We start from the raw sequence: 22,883 nt of genomic DNA on the forward strand, positions 1-22,883 counted from the left end.
TGGCTCCTGATAGGCTACCGGGGCTGTCCGTTTTCACAGAAAACCGCGCAGACGCAGAAAGGCTGGGGTCTGGGCTGCGTATCGGCGACGCGGAGCTGCCGAATCGGTCCAAGATGGTGAGTGTGTGCCCCGGGCTGGTAGCTGGCGGCCGCCCACCACCCGCGCGGGGCCTTCCATCCTCCGTGGGTGGAGGAGACTCAGAGCGCCGGACGAGGAATCCGTGGGGCTGGGCGTGGCCGGGACCGGGACGGGATGGCTGGAGGGCGGAACCCCGGCGGCGCGGGCCTCCAGACCCAGACCGAGGCGGGGCCACCGGATCCCTCTGCCCCTTGACCGGAAGCGGGAGCCCGGGCCTCAGCGAGGAGTCGGAGGGGTGGGGGCGGCCTAGCGTCCTGGGCCTTGTTGCGCGATGCCAGCCTTGGTAGCGTTTCTTGGAAGCTCAGTTTGTGGCAGGCTCCGCTAAGCGCTTTGTGTATCTTGCCTTTCTTCTTCCTCACAGCGATGTGAGGTAGACACGACCATTAGCCCCATTTTGCAAATTTGGAATCTGAAGGAAGTCCCGTGAAACTGAGTGTCTTGCCCTAGGAAAGGTGGAGGTGGATTTTGAACCCAAGAAGCTTGACTGCCGCCACTCTGTCAGTGTGGCTCCTTGTAGCCGCTGGGACTAGGTGCGTGAGTCAGGAACCGGCGGGGCCTACCTTTGGGGATCCCACAGCCTACTTTGCTGGCTGCAACTGTGGGGTCCCTTTACGCCTTTCCAGGGTTTTTTGTTTTCTTGTGTTCTTAATCCTCACAGCTTCTACAAAATTTGAAAAGACCTTTTAAGTGTTAAACCATGTGAGTGCATTACTTTTTCAAAACTCTTATTTCAGATATCTAAGGTTTATAAGAAAAATTGAAAAAAGAAACAGTGCCATCATTTAGAGGCAACCACTTGCAGTTAGGCCTATTCCTTTTTTGCTTCCATGTGTAATTTAGCTCATATTGAATGTGCGTACATTTGTGGGTTCTGCCTTCTTCATTATTATGCCACAAAGAATGTCTCCACATCATTAAAAATATGTAATAATGCTTCAAATATATATAATATCATCTTTCACATCACTTTTTTTTTTTTTGAGACAGAGTCTCACTTTGTTGTGGGGGCTACAGTGCTGGTGGTGTCAACCTAGCTCACAGCAACCTTAAACTCCTGGGTTCAAGCGATCCTTCTGCCTCAGCCTCCCGAGTAGCTGGGACTACAGGCACGTGCCACCATGCCTGGCTAATTTTTTCTATATATTTTTAATAGGCCTACTAATTTCTTTCTATTTTTAGTAACAACAGGGTCTCTCTCTTGCTCAGGCTGGTCTCGAACTCCTGAGCTCAAATGATCCTCCTGCCTAGACCTCCCAGAGTGCTAGGATTACAGGCGTGAAACACTGCGCCCGGCCCACGTCACTTTTTAAACTGTAAAAAAAAAAATTTTTTTTTTTCAAGACAGGGTCTTGCTTTGTCCCCCGGGCTACCGTGCCAGCAAGCCTCCTGGCTCATCCTCGAGAGTACCTAGGACTACAGACATACACAACCACACTTGGCTAATTTTTTTAATTTTCTATAGAAACAAGGGCTTGCTATGTTGCCTAGCCTGGTCTTGAACTTCTGGGCTCAAGTGATCCTCCCTCCTAGGCCTTGCAAAGTGATGGGATTACAGGCATGAGCCACCAAGCCTGGCCACAAATGTTAATTTTTTGATACACAATAGCTGTACATATTTATGGGGTACATGTGATATTTTGACACATTCATACAATGTGTAATGATCAAATCAGTGTTTTAGATATCCATCACCTCAATCATTTATTATTTCTTTGTGTTGAGAACATTTCAGATCTTCTAGCTATTTTGAAATATACAGTAAATTATTGTTAACTATAGTCACCCTACTGTGCTATCAAACACTAGAACTTATTCCTTGTATCTAACTGTATTTTTGTACCCATTAACCAACCTCTCTGTTCATCCCTCACCCCTTCCCAGTCTCTGGTAACCATCATTCTGCTCTCTACCTTCAAGAGATCAACTTTTTTAGCTCCCACATATGTGTGAGAACATGGAATGTTTGTCTTTGTGTGCCTGGCTTATTTCACTTAATGTAATAATCTCCAGTTCCATTCCATTGCTGCAAATGACAGGATTTCATTCTTTTTATGGCTGAATAATATTCCATTATGTATATATACACCACATTTTCTCCATTCATCTATTCCTGAACACTTGAGTCCCTATCTTGGCTATTGTGAATAATGCTGTAATATACAAGGGGTGCAGCTATCCCTCATCCCTTTGATATACTAATTTCCTTTCCTTTGAATAAATACCCAATAATGAAATTGCTGGAGTATGGTAGTTCTATTTTCATTTGTTTGGAGTTTTTTTAAGAGAAGGGGTCTCTGTTGTCCAGGCTGGATTTGAACACCTGGGCTCAAGCAGTCCTCTGGCCTCAGATTCCCAAGTAGCTGGGACTATAGATACCACCACCATGCTCTGCTAGTTTTAGTTTTTTGAAAACCCTCCATACTGTTTTGCAAACATCCTGTATGTACTCACTCACGTCCTACCAACAGTATATGAGTTCCCTTTTCTCTGCATCCTCACCACCAGTTATTTTTTGTCCTTTTGATAATAGCCATTTTAACTGGGGTGAGGTGATATGTCATTGTGGTTTTGATTTACATTTCTCTGATGATTAGTGATGGTGAGCATTTTTTCATATACCTATTAGCCATTTGTATGTCTTCTTTTGAAAAGACTATTCAGATGCTTTGCCCATTTTTTAATGGGATTATTTTTTTTTTTAGCAGTTGAGATATTAGAGTTCTTTATGTATTCTGGATATTATTCCCTTGTCAGATGAATAGTTTGCAAATATTCTCTCCCATTACAGGTTTTCTCTTCACTCTTTTACCTTTGCAGTACAGAAGCTTTTTAGTTTAATATAATCCCATTTGTCTGTTTTTGTTTCCTGTGCTTTTGAAGTCTTGGCTATAAATCTTTGCCTAGACCAATGTCCTAAAGCACTTCTCAGTGTTTTCTTTTAGTAGTTTTATGATTTCAGGTCTTACATTTAAGTATTTAATCCATTTTGATTTGATTTTCATTTGTGGTGAGGGGTAGGGGTCTAGTCATTCTCCTGCAAATGTATATCCATCTAGTTTTCCCAACACCATTTATTGAAGAGACTGTCCTTTCCCAAGTGTACATTCTTGGCACCTTTGTCAAAAATAAGTTGGCTGTAGCTGCATGTGGTGGCTCCCCCCTTTTAATCCCAGTGACTTGGGAGGCTGAGATAGGAGGATCAGTTGAGCTCAGGAGTTTAAGACCAGTCTAGGCAATGTAACGAGAATCTGTATCTTAAAAAAATAATAATAAAATAAATTTTAAAAAGAAAAGGACTGGGCATGGTGGCTCATGCTTGTAATCCTAGCTCCCTAATCTGGGAGGCTGAGGTGGGAGGATTGCTTGAGGTCAGGAGTTCTACCACCCTGAGCAAGAGCGAGACCCCATCTCTAATAAAAATAGAAAAAATTAGCCAAGCATCATAGTGGGCACCTATAGTCCCAGGTACTTGGGAGGCTGAGACAGGAGGATAGTTTGAGCCCAGGAGTTTGAGGTTGCAGTGAGCTGTGATGACACCACTGCACTCTAGGGGTAACAGAGCGTGACTGTGTCTCAAAATAAAATAATTAAAAAAAGAAAAGGGAAAAATCAATTGGCTATAAATGTGTGGATTTGTTTCTAGGTTCTCTATTCTGTTCCGCTGATCTATGGGTCTGTTTTTATATCAATACAATGCTGTTTTGGTTACTATAGTTTTGTATTATAGTATATAATAGAGAAAATACATGTAGTCTCCATCTTGCTACCCTGTAGTAACTACTGTTGGCAGTTGGGTATGTTTCCTTCCAGATTTGTTTGATACATAAGCACATTTTTATATAAGCTGCTTATTACATGAAACAAACAACATATATATTTATACATGTTAAGTTTATTTTAAGCTATATGAATATATATCTCATTCTGCAACTTGCTCTATTCACTTAAAAAATCATACATTTTTCTGTGTCATACATAGATGTACTTGATTCTTTTTAAGGGCTGTATAGTATCCTATTCCCCTATACACATTCAGGTGGTTTATAGATTTTTACTCCCGACAATGCTACAATAACTGTTCGTGTGTTTTTTGCACTCATGCTAGCAGTTATATAGGATAGATTCCTAGAAGTGGCACTTCTGGCATGCATATTTTACATTTTGGTGGAAATTGCCCTTTAGAACAATGATATAAAAATCATAATTCTCCTCTTCCAGTTTTACTCCTCCACACGACTGTTTTCATCTTTATATGTTCCCCTTCCTCTTTGTTCACATGTGCATATTTTTCAAGATATACATGCTGGGTGTTTTTTTGTTTGTTTTTTTCTTTTGTCTTTGTTTTAATGACCCAAAACATTTAACCTTATTGCTATATCATGTTTGTGATGAACTATTTAGTGACAGCATAATAGTGAAATAGTTATACTTTAATTTTGTGAACATTTGGATTGCTTCCAGTTCTTAATTAGTAGAGATGATGCTGTGATGATGCTTCTGCATGTGTATAGTTTGTTTTGTTTTGTTTTTTTAACTTATTAGAGTATTTCCTTAGGACAATTTCTCAGGAAAAGAATTTCTGAGGCAAAGAGATGAATACTTTTATGGTCTTTGCAATATATCATCCTGTAGCTTTCCCAAAAGGTAGTTTAGCCCTTATACCGTTTGCCATAAAAATGCCGACATTTAAAAAGAAACCTCAGCACTGGTGTAATTTTTCATTCCTTTGTTTACAGGGAATTATGGTCATTTTTGTTGTTTATAATTTCTCTTAGGTATATTGTTTACTAGTATCCTTTTTGCTCACCACCTATTGGAGACTTGCTATTTTTCCTAATCATTTTATGTGATGTTTTTAGAATTACTTTTGTCTGTTATATTTGATGCACATATTTTTCTGTCCTATTTGATTGATTATTGTTTTACAGAAGTTAAGCTTTATGCTTAGTAGTCAAATTGGTCACAATTCCTTCCTAAATCATTTGCTTCAGATAGTTGTCACTCCTATGCTCTATCACTATACATGCACCTGGGAACTAGAGAACCCATTGCCTGGAGTGCATTTCTTTCTCATCATTTAGTTCTTGCCTTAAAGATTACATGCTCAGGTATTCCTGAGCACACTAGCCAAAGTAGCATCCCCTGACCCTTAACGTAGTCCCTATGCCCTGCAAGAATATTGCTCACTTGTTTGTTTGTTTGTTTGTTTGTTTGTTTTAGAGATATATTCTTTGATACATTTATTATGCAGATATTTATTTATTTTTATTTCAGCATATTATGGGGGTACAAATGTTAAGGTTATATCTATTGCCCATGCCCCGCCTCCCACCCGTCTGACACCTGATAAATGTTATTCCTATATGTCCACTTAAGTGTTGATCCGTTAATACCAATTTGCTGGTGAGTACATGTGGTTGTTTGTGGGTTTTTTTGTTTTTTGGGTTTTTTGAGACAGAGTCTCACTGTGTTGCCTGGGCTAGAGTGCCATGGTGTCAGCCTAGCTCACTGCAACCTCAAACTCCTGGGCTTAAGCAATCTTTCTGCCTCAGCCTCCCGAGTAACTGGGACTACAGGCATGCACCACCATGCCTGGCTAAGTTTTTCTATATATTTTTTTAGTTGGTCAATTAATTTTTCTATTTTTAGTAGAGACGGGGTCTCACTCTTACTCAGGCTGGTTTCAAACTCCTTATCTTGAGCAATCTGCCCGCCTCGGCCTCTCAGAGTGCTAGGATTACAGTCGTGAGCCACCGTGCCGGGCCTTGTTTTATTTTTATAAATCTCTTGCACCAGAATGTGAGCTCCCTGAAGGCAGGGGCCTCATCGTTGTGGTCATTGGTATTAAATATATTCAGCTCTTCTCTTGACCTACTCTGTGTTCTTAGGCAAAGCTCTTCTCCTTTCTGAACCATGTTTCTTGTAACATGGAGATCATACTAACCATGGAAGGTAAATGAGAGGCTCAGGCAAGGCATGTGTCTCAAAGCAATATATGACCCGTAGTAGGTACTGAGTAGATAAATGTATACCAGTGTGTCCTCCTATTCCTGGTGTGTGTTTACTTTTTAAACAGCCAGATCTCAGTGGATGGTTCTCATTAAACTTAGGATCACCTAAACCTTAGCTCTTTTTCACACTGGGTATTGTAAGGCCATGCCCCCCTTCTGTACTTAAAAGGGTTGATTTTGTGACACATAGTTGCAGAAATGCTTTTCGTTTGTTCCTTCAGTATTTATTGAGTATATCCTTTGCCAAGTACTGGAGCTATAAAGTCTAGGGCCCTACTCCCAAGGTGCCTGGAGTCTGAGGAGGAGATACATGTAAGACAGACAGTGAACACTCCATTGTAATAAGTCTGCGAAGGCTGGGTGCCACAGGGGCCCAGAAGAGGGACTGACCTCAGAGAATGCCTTCCACAGGAGGCTCGGGAGCTGAGTCCAATGGGTTGGGAGTTAGTTACATCAAGCAGTGCATGAGGGAGAGGGGAGAGAGAGGCTTGTTTCCTTCAGATAGGAAACAGGACCTGACAAGGGCCAGGGCTGGAGGCCAGGACTCCTGACAGGCTGCGTTTGCCCCCTGCTGTCCGTTCTCCACACAGCAGCCAGGGCCATCCTTTTGAAACATCAGATCTTATTATTCTTTACCTCAAAACTTGTGGCTCCACGAATCATACTCAGCAAAAACCAGAGTCATTACTTGGTTTTCCAGGCCCTCACTGTGATCCAGTCCTGGTTGCGGGCCCCCCTCTTCTCTCGCTCACTGCCCTTCAGCCACACTGGCTCCTTTGCTTTTTCTTGAGCATGCCAGACACTCTCCCAACCCAGTGCTTTTGTACTGGCTCTTTGTGCTATCTGGAATACTTTCCAGAAATCTGCATGGCTAGCTCCTTCATTTCCTTCAGAGCTCTACTCAGCCATCACATTATGAGGCCTTCTCTCATGATGTTATTTAATATTCCCATTATCTAGATCCCCCTTCCCTACTGTAGCTGACTTTTTTTTTTTTTAACATTTTTGTTGTTTAATGTCTGACGCACTTTCAACACTCCCACAGATGTCAGCTTCACAAGGGCAGAAAATTGTGTTATATTTTGTTCACTACAGCATCCCCAGCCTAAAACAACTTTCAGCTTTTTCATTTCAAAATATCTGGGGGATATTTTGGACCTGGATTTTGACATCTTTGGTTTTAACATTCTTTTCCCTTTCTTTCCTGGGTTGATTGCAGATTGATTGAGCTATCTTACATATGTCAGATTGAGTACTATACAGTATTGAGCACTGTTGTGCTTACCACCCTGCCCAGAATAGCACCTGGCACACAGTAGGAGCTCAGTGAAAGCCTGTTGAGTTACTTAAGATCTCACACATGTGTGAACGAACCACTGTATTGTACTCTCACGTCTATGGGGTCCTATCATTTTACCCAGGCTCCAGATTTTAGAGGCATCAGGCTATTTGCCATTTTATAGGAGGAACTTGTTTCCTCTACCCTCTAGTGTTTGAGAGTATTCTTCTCTGGGAGGCTGAGGCGGGCAGATCGTTTGAGCTCGGGAGTTCAAGACCAGCCTGAGCAAGAGCGAGACCCCCGTCTCTACTAAAAATAGAAAGATTAGCTGGACAACTAAAAATATATAGAAAAAATTAGCCGGGCATAGTAGTGCATCCCTGTAGTCCCAGCTACTCGGGAGGCTGAGGCAGGTGGATTGCTTGAGGCCAGGAGTTTGAGGTTGCTGTGAACTAGGCTGATGCCACAGCACTCACTCTAGCCTGGGAAACAGAGTGGGACTTTGTCTCAAAAAAAAAAGAGAGAGAGAGAGAGTATTCCTACTTCACATGGGAGTGGGTGGCAGTGATTGTCAGCCTTGTGCCTTCCAGAAAAACAATAATTCATTGTGCTGTCTCCACCCTATGTTTAGGATCCCCCCCACCACCACCACCAAACTGTTAGCCCCTGGGGGTGGGGAACCATTTTCTTTTGGTGAATGGAGCCTCTGTCTCTAATAGCGCTCAGCCTTTGAGGAACTTCTGATTGGATTCTAGACCAGTCTGAACAGGGCCTCCTGAAAACAAGCACACTTCAAGGCCAGTTTCCATCCACAGGAAGAGTTAGGCCTAGTTCAGTTAAGCAGCTGTTTATCATGCTCTTACTCTGCAGGCCATTGTGGTCTCTAAGTAATTAGGCACAGTACCTAATACATGTCCCAGAGAGGCACAGCCCAGGGGCTGGGGAGTCAGAGGTAGGCAAAGACTCCGTTGAACTGGGGGATCAGTAAAAGCTTTGGGGAGGAGGTGATGTCTTAAGTTGTCTAGAAGAATTTATTGGATTTCAGCAGAGAAGAGCCCTTGTAGGGTGGCAGGAAGGTGTTAGCATGTAGATGGAGAGTGGAGGGGAAGATAAAGAAGGTGAAAGTGATAGTGTAAAAGGCCTTGTATGGCAGGGTGAGGACCCAAACATCTGACTGTCTTCCTTGTAGTTATAACTGTCATATGCCAGAGTATCCCACCCTGAGTAGTTTCTGGAAAATCAGGATTGATGAGCCCCTTCCTGAGGCACACTTCTGGTGGCTATATGCCATGTGTCACATTATCTTAGATGCCAGCTTATTAAGTCACTGAGTCTATGCTCATGGGGTCATTTTGCTTCCTTTGGAATGTTTTCAGTTGTGCTGTTTGGGCCACAAATGGCCAAGTGTCTTCTTCCTGTTAGGCACTACTGTTTGGGTTTTTTCAAATCATCAGAGTCCTGTCCCCTGCTATACCAAATATATGCGTTATGGATGTGTATATATACATTTATATCCTGTCCCCAAATAGCTGAGGGGGAAGGGATAATAGTGCCTGGTGGACAAAGTGCCAGGAGCAGGGAGGTGTGAGCAGATGCTCTAGGCTAGTGGTGGTGGCCTGGGGAGCTTTGAGTAGGTGCCAAGTGCCCCAGTATTACTTGTTTGTTGTTGAAAGACAAATGTGTGATTCATCTACTTGGGCTATGAGGAAGTTAATCCAGTCTACTGATCCCTCCTAACCTTGGTCTTGTTTTCTGGCAGGCAGAGGTGGAAGAGACACTGAAGCGACTTCAGAGCCAGAAAGGAGTGCAGGGAATCATTGTGGTGAACACAGAAGGTACGCCCAATCCCGCCATGACCCACACCCAGAAAGGCCCCTGGGAACAGCCCAAACACCACATAAGCTTGCTGTTTATTTTACTAAGCCCCTTCGTGTGCCTGATCTAATTTTAAGCTTTTTTTTTTTTACACCTCCAATATTCTAACAAAGGAAAATCCACTCAATCCCACTGCCCTGACAGAACACTGTTCAGTATTCCATGCTTTTTCAGCCTTGTCCAGACACAGTGTTGGATGGTCATAATCATAGTTGTTACTATTTTGCATATGTTTACATATGAAGTTTTTTAAATATTGCTTTCATGGTTTTACATAAGCAAATTTTTTAAGTGCCAGCACAATGTTCATTAACCTATTTATGTTGTTTCTACTTCTGTATGGAACCCATTAAGTGAGTATTATGTACCCATTTGTCTTGATTCTGCTTTTTTGCTAGATAATTCTCTAGTTGACTTCTTTGTACCTATAGCTTCTCCTCCCTCTTCTAGGGGGTAGTTTGAGCAACTAGGAGGAGGGTACAGGTACTAGTTTTCCCAAATCACACTGGACATCGTAAAGAAGGGATCTAACGTTTATCGCATACTTGCTCTGTTCCAGGTCTCTGGCTGGTGATTTACAAACATACTGTTTCATTTATTCCTTAAAGCATCCTTGTTGTTTCCATTTTGCAGAGGAGAAAACTGAGTCTAGAAATTTAATTGATTTGCCTGCCATCATAGAGCCAAGATTTAAATCCAAGTCTGTCTGAGTGCATGTGTGCTTTCTCCCACACTATGCTGGGAAGAACCAGAGAGTAGCTGTTGGTCTGTGGCCCCAGGCCCTGATGCTATAGGCAGCAGTAAGCACAGGGGCTCCAGAAGCCAGCAGTTGTGAGTTTGAATCCTGCCTATTCTCCTGATTAGTTTTGTAGCCTTGGGCAAGTCACTTAAGCCTGTAAATGTAGATAATAATTATATTTACTGTATAGGTTGGAAAGATTAACTAAGAATGAACAAGGTAAACCATTTAGTACAATATTGTCACCCTCAGTTTTGGGGTGGGAGTCATTTGTTTATACAAACCCAATTACCTGGTCAGCTTCCCCTATTGGGTTGGGAGAATCCACATGCTTCATGCCTCTAGGCCACAGTGTTTCCCAAATTTATCCATTCATTAGAATCACCTGGGGCTCTTGTTGAACATACAGCTTTCCAGGCCTCTGCACTAGAAAGTCTGATTTATTAGGACTATGGTGAGACCTGAGAAATCTGTGTATTTATCAAGTACCCCAGGAGATTGTTATGATCAGACGAGTTTAGAAAATTCTGCTTTAGAGAGTAGATTCTAACCAGAAGAGGCTGCAGTGAGAGCCACAGACCTAAGACTCAGAGCAGATCTGTATCCATCTGAAGGCTTTCCCTCAGAGAGACTGCCTAGGATGTGTTTTTAGGGCTTTGTTCCTTAAGCCTTGGGGTTCTTTGCTGCCCCTAGTAGTAGAGATGGAGGCCCAGGTCCCTGTTTTCCACTTCAGTCAGAGCAGCCCCACTCAGATGCTTTAGCTTGTGTTTCTGCATTAGTTTTAATTTGGGGAAAGGGTTTGACCAATTTAAAAACAACCTTACTAGAGTATACAAAAATAATAATGCAGTGTGAGGCTGGGAGGGACAGGTACGCTGAGACATTGCTGCTAATAGCAGCACCTTGGCTAGTAAAGGCCAGGCCAGGACGGTGTCCAACTCACCTCTGTTCCCAGTGTCCAACCAGCACATGCAGCTGATTCAGGTCAGTGAATGTTTGTTAAATGAACAAACCACAGTCAGTGTTGCCACCAGTCCCTTTGATTTTTGGTAATTCTACTTTGAGGAATGTGTTCAAAGGAAATAATCCCAAAGGGAAAAAAAAGACAAATTTTTGCAAGCACATTAGATGCTATGATCATTAGATTAATAATTGTAATAATGCCTATAATAGCTAACATGATTGAAAATAATAATACCCTTTTTCAGGTACCATTATAAATACTTCACATACCTTAGTTCATTTAATCCTTAAAACAATCCTATGAGGATGGAACTATTAATATCTCCATTTTATAAATGGGGAAACTGAGGCTTAGAAAGAGGTGAAATAACCTATCCAAAAGGAAGTAGTAGAACTGGAGTTCCACCTCTATGCCTTTGGTCATTCTCCAGACTGTCCACCAGTGCCCGGGGGCAAGGGAATGGCTGACAGACTAGAACATTAGCTCCCAGGGGTGCCCCAAAGCTGAGAATACACCCTTGGCAGGTGTGAGAATCTTGTCAACATTTGGAGATGGACGAGCCATTGGATAAGGATGTGGTGGCCACATCACTGCACATTTTTGGGAGTCAGTCTTCTTTCTCCAGAGGAGTCTTTCCCACTGTCTCTCCTGGGGGCCTCTGCAGCCCATAGCCATTGTGTTCTTTTCTGAGACTTATTTTATTTCATCTTCTTGCCTTAGCTCTTGCTCTTACCCCTGCCTGGAATGGCCACTCCTCTCTCCACTGATCCAAATAGCACCCACCCCTCAAAACCCCCTTGAATGCTCCTTTTAGGAAGCTAGGCCCTGGTTGATAATTACAGCAATCCATTTTACTGACAAGGAAATCAAGATTCAGAGAGGTTAAGTGACATGCCTCACATAGAATTGTGAAGGCCCTTCAGTGCCCAGCAGAGGGTATGCTCTCCCAGGCCAGGATTAAGAATAGCCCTCTAAATGGAGGTGATATAGTATGAACTGTGTGTTTGTCACATGCTTGGCACTGTGCGGGGCACAGTCTGATGATATATTCCCTGGCTGTCCTGTAGGTACACATTATTGCTGCCACCTTTACAGACAGACATGTGGACATCCCACGAGGTCAGGCCATGCCCAGGGTCGCCCTACAGTTGCTTAATGCAGTCTTTTCAGGGATATTAGTGAGCAAATGAGACTTGATCTTGCCCTCAGGGAACTTACACTGTGGTGGGGAGGGACATAACAGTCACTTCTGTAACAGTGTGACATCACCCTAAAGGAAAGCTGCACAGTGCTGGGATGGTAGAGTGGGGGCACTGACCACCACTGGAGAGGAGGCATCTGCAGGAAGTGGAGACATGAGGGCCCAGTGGGAGCCATGAGTCAGTAGGGGAAGGAAGGAAAGTTCTAAGCAGAGGGATCTGCAAGAAGGTGGCCTTGCATTGTATAAAAAGAGAAGGTCAAGGGGTCTAATCACCCAAACCTTGCCATGCCTTGAGACTGGTTGGCCTCTTACTCTCAGGGCTCAAAGGTGAGCCGAGGGGGAGGTCCCTGGCCAGACAGCAGGAACAGTCAACCCTGGGCTCCATCTGAGCTCTGGTCCTGGCCCTTAATAGGTGGGCTTTGTGTGTTAGCAAGGCCCTTGCAGGCTTAAGAAATAGTCAACATCCCCTCAGATTATTGGGAGTGGGATTTATTATGTGGGTGGCATTGATAAAAAATTAATACTTACTGTGTACTCTTGCTAAACATTCTTAAATGAATTAAGCCATATGCAGTTCTCACAGCAGCACTTTGAAGCATAGGCATTGTTTTACAGATGGGGCAGTGGAGGCTAGAGAGGTTAGTTAAACCACTTGCTGAGGCCACATAGCTGTGAAGGGGCAGAGCCAGGGTGTAAGCCTAAGTCACATTTGGGGCCCAGGACCCTGCTGATCTGGGCCACAACTAACCATGTTCCTGGTGCCCTAAGGAGACAAGGTTAGGCCAGTTTCTTGCCACCCAGTGGGCAGGCCTGAGGATGACTGCCTTTGGTGACCCCTAGGCTGGTCAGTCATGGACCAGATTAGCAGGTCCTGGGCCCAAAATCGGGCCACTTGTGTGTGAGGAGCCATATTCTTCACACGTGAATGTCACCTGGTGGGCTCATGGACGGAGCCTTCTGCTGCTATGTCACAGCCAAGTCACAGGCACCTGATGACCCAGTTGTGGCCTGGGTGGCTCAAGTTGAGCCACATTCCTCACCTCCATGACTGTAGGCACTGTCCAGTGGGCAGGTCCATTTAATAGTCCATCTCAAGGAAGTAATCCTCAAAAGGCGTAGTGCACCATGATGTTCATTATGCAGTTGACTTTACTGTAAAAAACCCAGCCTGAGTACCCAACAGTAAAGGAATAGTGAACTCTGTGGACTATCCACATCGTGGGCTCTTTGAAAGGGGCAGCAATGCTGTTTACAAAGGTTAAGTATAGACATAGAAATATACTTTAATTTGGGGGCACAATTATGTGTGTAGACAGTGTGTTTACAGCTGGCCTGTGAGCCTCCCCTGGGTGGAAATGGTGATGGTTATGTCCTAGCACAAGTTGACCTTTTTTTCTTATTCCCACTTTTCAGTACTTAGAAATTTTAAGAGCTGTCTTCCTGGTTTGGGTTCTAAGCATCCTGAGTGATAGTCTCTCCTCTCATTGCTGGAAGCCAGTCCAGGAAGCACAGCCCTGGGAAAGGAACCCAGTTGTGGAGCCAGCAGACCCCCATGTGAGTCTTGCCCCACTGCTTACCTCCTGTGTGACCACAGACAGGTCACCTCGCTGCTCAGTACTCCTGTTGCCTAATTGACTCATGAAGTGTTATCACCCACAGAGTAGTTCTGGGGCCTGCTGCTGACATACTTGTGCTCAGCACTGTGCTTGTCACATAGCAAGCCCTCTGTGAATAGTGGCAGTGATTGTTAACTGCAAGTCCCATGCTCTAGGATCAGGGGTGTGGGGTGGGAGCTTGGCAGGAAGGGGCTGCAACGTCCTGCTCAGTCTCCATCTGTTCTCCCCTCAGGCATTCCCATCAAGAGCACCATGGACAATCCCACCACCACACAGTACGCCAACCTTATGCACAACTTCATCTTGAAAGCTCGGAGCACTGTGCGTGAAATTGACCCCCAGAATGACCTCACCTTTCTTCGAATTCGCTCCAAGAAAAATGAAATTATGGTTGCACCGGGTAAGGAATGTTCCACCTCTCCACTTAGGAGCAGACCTTCACAGCACATTCTCCATGGCTTATGAGGAAGGCCTGGTACATTGGTATCTCTAGAGGGTCCAAGATGGGTGTGAGAAGTTGAAGGAATTGAGTTGATACCACACTGCCCAGCCAGCCCCCACCTAATGTCCCCCAGCAAATCCCCTCAGTGTCTCTGGGCCATAGAGGGTAGTCCCAGACTCCTGGGGGAGGTAGCATAACACAGCATCACCTCTGCCCTGACATGGGGACATTCATAGAGGCATTTGAGACAGAAAGGAGGCTCTGATCAGGTCTGCCTGGAGCCATGGGCAAAGGCCTCCCAGAAGAGGGGACATGGGAGCTGACTCCTGAGGGTCAGGAAAGAGTGTGCACGAGGTGAAGGGGCAGAAAACCCATGTTTGGAAGAAAAAGAATTCAGTGATTCTGAACCAAAAAGTAAAGCAAAAATACCATATAGTCATTTTATTCCCTGAAAAATTGTTCTTTGCCCACTTGTAAAGGACAGTCTTGTCTCTCTAGGCCTCATGTACTGGCTTTTCCTCCAGCACTGGAACAGACTGCTATGTGTGTGTTACGTGAAGTGCTGGGCTCGCATGTGGGGCAGCGTGGTGCAACCGCAGCCTGTCTTTAGGCCTTAGCACCATTCTCAGGGTGATGAGACACTCATCCTGGGAGGAGCCCACAGGACTGGGAGCCCAGGAGGGCACAGCAAGGCCACCTCCTGCCCTGCCTTCCCTCCCTCTCACTCAGGGCCGGGAATGGCAGACAGATCCTCTAGGACAGTTTCTGTCATCCTTCTTTCTCTCCCATGCCCTTCTTTGGCTGAGCCGCGGAGCCGAGTGTGTGGAAATCACTGGTGCACTCAGGTTGCAGTGCAGCTGATCTGGGACATCGGAGTGTGTGGGAAGGAGTGGGAGGTGAGACTTCTGTCCAGTTTAGAAGTGGCCATGAACACCAAACTCAGCTATGTGGACTTGATCCTGTGAGCAGAGGCTTTCAGGGCAGGAAGTTATATGGTTGTGATTATGTCCTGGAGGAAGGAAGGCAGTGGGGAGTCTGGGGACAGTGAGTGCCCCTGGGCTTGGCAACACAGATGGTGAAAAATCTGAGGCTGCAGAATCTGAGGCAGTTTGATAGGGGGTCAGCCACTCCCAGCAACACACTGACATTAGTTCTGTCCCCAGCCTGCCCCAGCCCAGCCCACCTTCCTAGAGGGATGGGAAGGAAAGAACCAGAGAGCCAGTCACAGGAGCCCACACCAGGGAGCCCAGTCTCCCTGGGACACTCCCTAGAGGAGTGAGAACAGCACGTCAGTCACAAAGAAGAATATAAGGATAACTTCAGAGCCATTTATTTCAAAAATATGCTGTATGCTGTTTAATGCATCCCCTGCCAACTGATGCCTGATCCATCTGGGAGGAGACTGCAGAAGGCACAGGATCTGTTTTCCCGGCTTTATCTCTTATAAGCGTGACTTTGGACAAGTCACAGAACACCTCCATGCCCACATCCATAAAATGTTAGGTAGGGGACCGTGCTGCTCTGGTCTCCTGAGACCCCCTGTCTGGTTGAGTGTGTTGTCTTGGCTTGAGGATAAAAGCCTTGGAATCAAATTTGAACTGAAATCCCTCCCAAGACTTCATGCTGTGTGACTACAAAAGACATAACTTCACTTCTCTAAAGTCAGGCCAGAGATGACCCCTCTACTCACCCTGTGCGGCAGAGCCGAGCTTGTGCTTTTCAGTGGCCCACCTGGGAGCTCAGAGTGTGATGTTAGGGTAGATGTGGTCTCCAAGTCAGGCAAACTCTCCAGTGGACATTCCAGTGGCTTAAAGCTTCTGAGAAGTCTCCTCTGGAAGGGCAGACTCATCTGGAAGTGCCCGGCCGTCCACGTCTCAGCTTGGCAGCAGAGATGTCTCCAGCTTGGCCTTGAGGACCTGCAGGCATTCAGAGCCCATGAGTGTGGTTGGTGCTTGAGTTCAAGGTGGGCAGCTCCCAAGTTAGGGGTTCTCCTGGGGGGCGGGGGTCACAGGCCCAGAGACCCCACAGCCTAGTCAGTGGAGGTTAGGATCAAGTGGCCAGACCCTCACCTGGACAATACACAGAGGCCTACAGGGAGCACACATGCTCCCTTGCTCTCTCGCTCTTTTTCACACACACAGCCCCCTACATCTTGTCCTACTAGAGGCTGTGTGACACCTTTGGGGTCGTCTTCAACTCAGTGAGTGTTTCTTCAGATTAGCCTCACAGCTGCCTCTCAGAACCTCAGACCTCTCTCCCTGGGGCCCTCCCACATGCTGTTCTGCTGCCCAAACACTCTTTCCTTGTCACTTGGCTAACCAGATGCTTATCTGCATTTTTAAGTCTGTCTCCTCCACTAGACAGTAAGTTCCATGAGGGCAAGGACTTATAGGCATTTAACAAATAACTATTGAGTAACTGACTGAATGACTTCCTGAACCTCCTCTATTGCTGATAGTCCACTGCTGTGTTAGGGGTGGGTTAGCAGGAGGGATGGGGTCGGGGTCAGGGATATCTGGGGCATGGGATTTAGGATAAAAAACAGTGCTTTCGGCCGGGCGCGGTGGCTCACGCCTGTAATCCTAGCACTCTGGGAGGCCGAGACGGGCGGATTGCTCGAGGTCGGGAGTTCGAAACCAGCCTGAGCGAGACCCCGTCTCTACTAAAAATAGAAAGAAATTAATTGACCAACTAAAAGTATATATACAAAAAATTAGCCGGGCATTGTGGTGTATGCCTGTAGTCCCAGCTACTCGGGAGGCTGAGGCAGGAGGATCGCTTGAGCCCAGGAGTTGGAGGTTGCTGTGAGCTAGGCTGACGCCACGGCACTCACTCTAGCCTGGGCAACAAAAGTGAGACTCTGTCTCAAAAAAAAAAAAAAAAAAAAAACAGTGCTTTCACACTTGGACACACACACTGTGCTGTGGCCAAGAAAAAATACTGGGTTTTGATGCCAGAACTCCTGTGGGCAGGACCACTGACCAGAGCCTTGGAGGTATTATGGCTGGATTGCCTTAGGATGGCCATAGAGCACACGCCCGGGGCAGGCCCAGCCAAACAGGGGTAGCTGCTGTGTATGAGGTGGCCCCGTGGGACTGTAATTAGCACCCTACACATGGTGAGCAAGCGGAGCAGCCCAGCCCAGGAAGGAGATCCGTGGCCCTTCCTACCCACCTGATCTGACTCATTGATCCAACTGAGAAGCTGCTTCCCATGCCACAAATAGCAGGTGGTTTCAGACAGTTTGGCTGAACTCATATGTACCAAATTTCACCCCATCCTAGCCCAGAACAGCCCATGTGAAGAGACATTTTAAGACAAGAGTTTTGGTTTTCACTTTGGTGAGGTTTTCGCCTCACCAAAATAAAGCTCAGGAAACTCAGCATATACAACTTCTAACACTAAGTCTCACAAAGCTGAGGTGCTTATTGGATTTAGAGTTTGATAATTTGGAATTAAAAACAGTTATTATTTTGTCTGTTTATATCTGTGACTTAATTATTTCTTTTAAAAAATTTTTTTTGAGACAGGGTCTCACTCTGTCACCTGGGCTAGAGTGCCGTGGCATGATCATAGCTCACAGCAACCTCACACTCCTGGGCACAAGCAATCCTCCTGCCTCAGCCTCCTGAGTAGCTGGGGAGTAGCCACCAGCCCTGGCTAATTTTTCTGTTTTTTTGTAGAAACGGAATTTCACTCTTGCTCAGGCTGGTTTCAAACTACTGGCCTCAAGTGATCCTCCCGCCTGGGCCTCCCACTGCATGGGAGGCATGAACCCAGGCGTGTGCCCAGCCAATTATTTCTATTTTTATTAGTGATTTTTTTTTTGTCTATTCAAATTGCCTAGCCATGGAACTGTCAGTCATTTAATTTCTGTTTCTTACCCAGTTGCAACAACCCATCATAATGGGAAGAACCAAGGTTTAGGCTTGAATCTGAACAGCCACAAAGCAGACATGGCTGAGGTCCTGCCATTTCGCTCATGCTCAGCAGGGGGCAGCAGACAGGAGTTTAGAGTCTGGGGTCAAACCCAGCCTCTCCCCATCTCCATTCCACCCCCCCCACCCCCCCCACCCCCAGCCCCGCTGGCAGCTGTATATTTTCCTTGGCTTGGGCAAGCAATTTAACTCTCTGAGCCCCAGTGTTCTCTGAGTGATTTGAGAATTCATTGAGGTGTCACATGAAAGTGGTTGACCCAGACCAGGACACGTGGAAGCTTTAGTAAATGTTTGTGGTTTGATTATTAAGTGGGCAAAGTTGAAACACCCTGCTTCTCCAATTTCCCCTTCTATAAAATGAGAGGTGGTCATACTCACCCTTGGAGGACTCGCACTTACTGTGATTTCCTGGAGGACATTTCTTCTTACTGGTGCTGGAATCCAGGCAGCTTTGTCCCCTTTTAGACCTAGTGCCTTTGAAATTTTCTTGTCTGGAAGGATCTGGAAAGCCAACAACTGAGCTTGAAGCAAAAACTGACCTTAACTCAAGACCAGTGAGGTTATGGTTGGAATCCCATCTTTGACACTAACTACCTGGGTAACCTCAAGCTAATGGTTCTCTCAGAACCTGCAGCAACAGCACCTGGGAACTTAGCAGAAATGAACATTCTTGGGCTCCTCCCAGACCCACTGAATCAGCCGCCCTATGGGTGGAGCCCCGGCAGCCTGCAGGTGATTGGGACGCCCTCTAGTTTGGGAACTGCCGCCTCAGGCAGTTCAGTGAAACTCTCTGAACCTGAGTGTCCCCACCTGGAAAACAGGGACCAGCGTCCTTCCTATCTGATGTTCCTTCAGTGGGGAGGATCAGAACAGAGGATGCGGTGCCGGGAAAGGGCAAGACTCCCCTTGCAGGAGCTCCCACAGGAAACTCGCAAGCCTGTCTTCTGTTTTCCCAGCAAGTGGAATTAGCCAGAGCACTGATGCTTTTTATTGCTCTCCTCCCTTCCCCCCATTTTATGGTTGGTGATTCAATTATGTAGTTGTTTTATTATGTTTTTCTCTCATTTGATATTTAGTGATTTGTTTTTTCCTTTTTTTCTTTTGCAGATAAAGACTATTTCCTGATTGTGATTCAGAATCCAACCGAATAAGCCACTCTTTGGCTCCTTGTGTCATTCCTTAATTTAATGCCCCTCAAAAATAACGTTCATCATGTCAGCAGACTGGCACTTGGAAATTGCCTTAGAGCCCACTCAGATCAATCCCGTGACCATGGGTGGGCTGGCAGCTCTGCCCACCCTGCCAAAGGAATGCCCCTGCTGCGCCAGTCTCCCCAGAGTCCCCAGGAGGGCCCTCTTTCCTCACTTCCAGGTTTTGGAGCAAGAGCTTGTGAGAAGTCCACACCCAGCTTCCTTCTGACCTTCAGTTCACTTTGTTGCCCTTGGAAAAAGCTGTTTTTCTTTAACTAAAAATAACTGAAATGCTTACCCTGCTGTTGTGTCTTTAAACACTAGGTTGACAAGGCTCTCTTCCTGAGTAATCACATGGTCTGAAGACTGAGCCAGGTGCCTCCCCAGCCCCTGGTGGCAGACAGTGCTCACGGCCTCTGAGAGGCCTGCTCCTGGTGCCCCTGTGGCCACACTCACTGAGTGTAGCTTGGTATATAATTGGTGCCCCAGTTTCTGGGCCTGTTATCCCTAGATGCCCCTTTTATCATTTCCCACTCTTGCCAGTGTTTTGAAAGACTTCTTTCTACTATACTGCAGTGGGGAAAGCAGTAGAGTGATGTTTATTGAGGACCCAAAATACACCTGGTTGGCACGTATAGTAGATACCACCTCACAGTACCTCCTACAGAGCGTGAAGCCACCTGAGAGATGAGGAACTGGGGTCTAGCGAATGGCTTGCCTAAGGCCCCGCAGCCAGGAGCGGAGTCTCCGACTCATAGCCCTGCTCTTTCCACACCGCCCACCCCGGAGACCTGGGTAGGTGCTCTCATCCACCAGATTGAGCTCGCCCCGGGTAAATATCTGCCCCCGAAGACCTTAGAATGGGGGGGTGCCAGGGTCCTCTCACCGAGAGGTTCCTAGAACTTGCCTGTGCTCAGTGAGGCTCTGGCCACCCATCCTCCAGAAGCACCCTGGCTTTTTTTTGCCCCAGAAGCCACGTGTATTTACTTTTTAGGTTTTTCTTTTTGTCTTTTTTTGTTGTTGTTGTTGTTACATAAGCAAAAGCCCCAAAGCTGTAGTGCAATCCTGGAAATCCCCCTCCATTGTCCTTCTCCCTGCCCCCGAAGTCACCACTATCTACAGTGTGTGTTCTTCATCTAGCAAAAATGCTTTTCCAGTGAAGCTTTCTTAATGGTATCAGAAGAGTAAAACCTGTACCCTTGGGAGTTTAGGGGTATAGTTTATCAGGGCTTGACAAAACTCCTTTTTGAGTTCCTATTTTAATGAAAGTGCTCACCCGTACCCTCATGCTAACCCTAATCCAAACCCTATAAAGAAAATAAGAATTTTCTACTTTATAATATCTTAATACAAAAATAATCCTTTCAGATAGTTTTCCCCCAATCTTCAAGTAAAATTGGTTCTCTGGGAAACACTACTGTTCACCCTGTCCCTGTGGGCTCAGGAGGAACCCTTGAGAATGTCTCCTCGTGGTAATTATCTCCTGGATTCCTTGTTTTAAAAGAAAGTGGGGTTTGGCCACCAGTATCTTCCTTTTGTTCTCAGAAGCTGTTAGAGATCAGGATCCAAGTCTGAGGCTGCCCTGTCCTTCTGGCTTGAGTTTCTCCAAGAAGGATAATGGGGAAGCAGGTCAGGGGTCTGGTTTCTAGTGTGTGAGGGGGGGGTTGGTCCCTGGAGGGAGGTGTTCTGGCTCCGGAGCAAGGGTTGGATTCGGGTTTGGGGGCCTGTCTCTCTGCCACTCCCTCTTGTTTTCGTTAAAGTTCTCTATCCAAAACTGTTCCATCAAGGTCCGGGGGGAAATTTAGGCTTAGTATGTCTTTGGGGAAAACCTGATGACTTGTGAAAATAGAGATGCTCTTCCAGTCCCTCGAGCAGTGGGATTTCATACATCAGCCCACCGTGGGTGCATTTGAGTTTGTAACGCAGCAAGTATAACTGCTGGGACTCAAGATATCAAAATTCAGATTTTTAAAAGTCTGTAGCGATATTATACGTGCAAAATCCTAGTGTTTCTGTACTTAAGAGTAGCAAGTATACAGGAATACAGTACCTGTCAAGGTTAGAAACTGATAGCTCCCCTAGGCCTGGAGGGAAGGGCATGGTTTCTGGGTTTCAGAAGTTCATTTGCCAAAATAGCAAAGTTGTGTCCGTGCCCAGTATTTATTATGAAAATTTTCAAACATACAGAGAAATTGAAAAAATTGTATACCTTCCACCTAAATTCTATAGTTAACCATTTTGCTATATTTGTGTGTCATATAACTCTCCATCCATCTTATTTTTGATGCATTTCAAAGTTTATTGTAGACAGTACACACCCCTAAACTCTTCCTTGTGCACATCATTAGTTTGTTTCCTTTTTTGGAGGATAAGATGTATACACAGTGAGGTGCACAAATCTTAAATGACAAGTGCTGACCCCTGTGTATCCTCACCCCCCCTTTCCAGAACACATAACACCAGAAAGCTCCATGCTGCTGCTTCCCAATCAATCCAGCCCACTCCCCAGAGGCAGCCCCTGTTCTGATTTCCCCCAGGTATGGTTTTTGCCCTCCAAGGTGCAGCTGTTGTCTGGAGTCCCTGGGCAGGGGCCTGCTGTTTGGGGAAATGCTTAGCTGCCGCTTCAGAATTCCGACCTGGTATTACCTCTGTGAGCTGGTATTCCCAATTCTCTAAAAACTAAAATCACTTCTGGGATTATAGGCTTTCTCCTCTTTCATATGTCTGGTTCTGAAACCAACTGCACTTTTGTACATTGTTTCATTGTGAATCTTCATCTTTCCACACCAACTTCTGGCTTACCAGAAAAGGGAAAAATGAGAAATGGAGGTCTCATACATTCCATCAGCACAGCAGGTAGAAACCATTAAGTTGGTTTCTACCAAACATCAAATTATTAAGACACCCTCCACTGCTTAGCAAACATAAGCTGATTGATCATACATTCAAGTAAAAAGGAAAATAACACAATTACAGAACATGTTCAAAATGCTAGTCCTGCTACTACGATAAACAGGCTCAATTAGATCAAAGGCAACTTTATGTTGGCCTCCCAGAGTCTAAATTTCTTCTCCAGGGCAGGCAGTTTCCTGCCCCTTGGTGGACGTAGGGCAAGCCCTGCCGTGGGGAGCTGGCGAGGACAAGAAGGACGCTTGGAACTGCGTTTGGAGACACCCCTTTCCCAGCGTGGGCCTGCTGGGAGCCCCACTCTGCAGGACACCAGCAAGTGTTTGGTTTTGCCCTTTATTTTATTTGCCCACCTTGTGCCGTCATCTCTTTTGCCCATGTTGCTAAGAGAAGGGTGAGATGGGGAGAGGAAAGTTCATGGTTTACAGATACCATTGTGAACGGGCTTCTGGCTCTCTGAGCCTGGTGAGTGTCTAAAGCTGAACCTTTCGCTTCAGGTATGCTTTTCACGAGTTTTCAGGGGCATGCCTCCACCACTCCTGTCGGGCATGGGCAGCTCCTGCCTGCAGTCCCTTTCCCGAAG

The 22,883-nt window shown here is 45.7% G+C and overlaps 1 protein-coding gene across 1 annotated transcript; it reads left to right on the forward strand.

Annotated features, from left to right (window-relative positions):
* The first annotated feature begins 32 nt into the window (after nt 1-32).
* Nucleotides 33-19,690, forward strand: DYNLRB1 (dynein light chain roadblock-type 1). Its single transcript, XM_012754679.2, has 4 exons — nt 33-116; nt 9,188-9,263; nt 14,056-14,223; nt 19,311-19,690. The coding sequence occupies exons 1-4, from the start codon at nt 114-116 to the stop codon at nt 19,352-19,354; spliced, it is 291 nt and encodes a 96-aa protein (XP_012610133.1). The 5' UTR covers nt 33-113; the 3' UTR covers nt 19,355-19,690.
* The last annotated feature ends 3,193 nt before the right edge of the window (nt 19,691-22,883 follow it).

The sequence above is a fragment of the Microcebus murinus genome, chromosome 16, assembly GCF_040939455.1.
Source record: "Microcebus murinus isolate Inina chromosome 16, M.murinus_Inina_mat1.0, whole genome shotgun sequence".
Taxonomy (NCBI): Eukaryota; Metazoa; Chordata; class Mammalia; order Primates; family Cheirogaleidae; genus Microcebus; species Microcebus murinus.

Bases quoted from the DNA above. Each gene is read 5' to 3' on its own strand.
- DYNLRB1 (XM_012754679.2), top strand. The intron at 9,264-14,055 runs GTACGCCCAATC...TTCTCCCCTCAG, and splicing joins CATTGTGGTGAACACAGAAG to GCATTCCCATCAAGAGCACC. The intron at 14,224-19,310 runs GTAAGGAATGTT...TTTCTTTTGCAG, and splicing joins TGAAATTATGGTTGCACCGG to ATAAAGACTATTTCCTGATT.